At 49.0% G+C, this 2,057-nt stretch overlaps 1 protein-coding gene across 1 annotated transcript in view; it reads left to right on the forward strand.

Annotated features, from left to right (window-relative positions):
* The first annotated feature begins 1,903 nt into the window (after nt 1–1,903).
* DYNC2H1 (dynein cytoplasmic 2 heavy chain 1) overlaps nt 1,904–2,057 on the forward strand; it is a 613,609-nt gene continuing 613,455 nt past the window's right edge. Inside the window, exon 1 of the mRNA XM_040339316.1 lies at nt 1,904–2,052. Within this exon, the coding sequence (XP_040195250.1) occupies nt 1,985–2,052 (68 nt within the window). The 5' untranslated portion in view covers nt 1,904–1,984. The remainder of the gene's footprint in view (nt 2,053–2,057) is intronic.

Consider the following 2,057-nt stretch of genomic DNA (forward strand, 5'->3'; position numbering starts at 1 on the left):
TCTCCCGCCAGCGCATCGCCTCAGTGTGAAAGCCCTCAGGCTTTTACATTGAGTCTGCAGTGAAGGAGTTTTTCAGTCGGGATAGCAGCGCTATTTTTAGCGCTGTACCGCCTGAAAAACTCCTCAATGTGAAAGGGGCCTAAAGGGGTTGTAAAGGTAAATGTTTTTTCACCTTAATGCATCCTATGCATTAGGGTGAAAAAACATCCGACGGTACCGCCCCCCCCCGAGCCCCCGTTTTACTTACCTGACCCCTCGAAAGTCCCGCTCGCGTCCACGTGATCCTCTTCGGTTCCCAGCCTGGCCGTTGATTGGCGGTCAATCACAGCGGATGTTGCGGGGCCGAGTGATACAGTCGGCGGCTATGCCCGCCACTGTATCACGAGAGCGCACTCGCAAAAGCTTTTCACCATGTGAGCTCGCATGAAGGTGGAATGCTTTTGCGAGGAGGAGCCGAGACAGCCGCCAAGGGACCCCAGAAGACCGGATTCGGGGCCACTCTGTGCAAAATGAGCTGCACAGTGGAGGTAAGTATACGATGTTTGTTATTTAACCACATCCCTACCGCGTCATTGTGAAATGAAGGCGGCAGGAACCCCTCCTCGACGTCATATGACGTCCTGCGTTCCCGGCGATCTAGGGCGCGCGCGCCCCCGGCGACGCTCGTGACTCGGTGCGGGTTCCCGGCGGCCGCGATTGCTGCCGGGTGCCCGCGATTGTCGGTAATCATGACAGGAGTGTGGATATGTGTGTGTAAACACACAGATCCACCTCCTGTCAGCGGTGAGGAGACCGATGTGTGTTCCCAGTACAGAGGAACACACATCGGTCTCCTCCCCTTGAGAGTCCCCTCCCCCCTACAGTTATAACACACCTTAGGGAACATATTAACCCCTTCAACGCCCCCTAGTGGTTAACCCCTTCCCTGCCAGTCACATTTACACAGTAATCAATGCATATTTATAGCATTAATCGCTGTATAAATGTGAATGGTCCCAAAAACGTGTCAAAAGTGTCCGATGTGTTCGCCGCAATGTCACGGTGACAGTAAAAAAAACGCAAATCGCCGCCAATACTAGTAAAACAATTAATAAAATAAAAATGACATAAATCTATCACCTAATTTGTAGACGCTATAACTTTTGCGCAAACCAATCAATATATGATTATTGCGATTTTTTTTGTACCAAAAATATGTAGAAGAATACGTATCGGCCTAAACTGAGGAAAAAAAACGTTTTTTTAAAAAAAATTGTGATATTTGTTAAATAAAAAAGTAAAAAATATTGTGTTTTTTTTTTTAAATTGCCGCTCTTCTTTTGTTTATAGCGCAAAAAATAAAAACCGCAGAGATGATCAAATACCACCAAAAGAAAGCTCTATTTCTGGGAACAAAATGATAAAAAAATTGTTTGGGTACAGTGTAGCACGACCGCGCAATTGTCATTCAAAGTGCGACAGTGCTGAAAGCTGAAAATTGGCTTGGGCAGGAAGGTGCGTAAGTGCCCGGTATGGAAGTGGTTAAAAAAAAAGTTTGCCTTTAGTATTCCTTTAACCCTGACAGAGTCATGAGATGAACATGGGGGCTGACATGACTGGGCTGTCTGTGGAAATGCCAAATGTCTGGCTGTCATACAGATCCTCTGGCTTCAAGACTTTTCCCCTGGCTGGTCCTCGAACATATACCAGACTTTCCTCACACACACTGCCAAGAACAGCCAGGAAACTAACATTTCCAACCAGAGGTCAGCAGCAGTGGGGATGTCAGAGGCTCTCCTATGACTGGTCCTCTTTACATCTTTCCCTGCAGGATATGACTTCTTCCCCAGCTCTGCACGCTTCACAAAGTAGAGCAGAGCGCGCGTGCCCGAGGTTCCGTGTGCGCTCACGTACGGACTCGACGCTTTTCCAAACTGTAGCGCTCATGGCCGCGTTGCTATGGTAGCGGCCCTTCAACAAGCTGCTGTCTAGTAGTGCGGGGAACATGCCGGCCGGACCCGGGGACCCGAGGAAGCGTTTCCTCCTCACCACCGTGCACAATTATTTCGGGCTGCCGG

The sequence above is a fragment of the Rana temporaria genome, chromosome 2 (assembly GCF_905171775.1).
Source record: "Rana temporaria chromosome 2, aRanTem1.1, whole genome shotgun sequence".
NCBI lineage: Eukaryota > Metazoa > Chordata > Amphibia > Anura > Ranidae > Rana > Rana temporaria.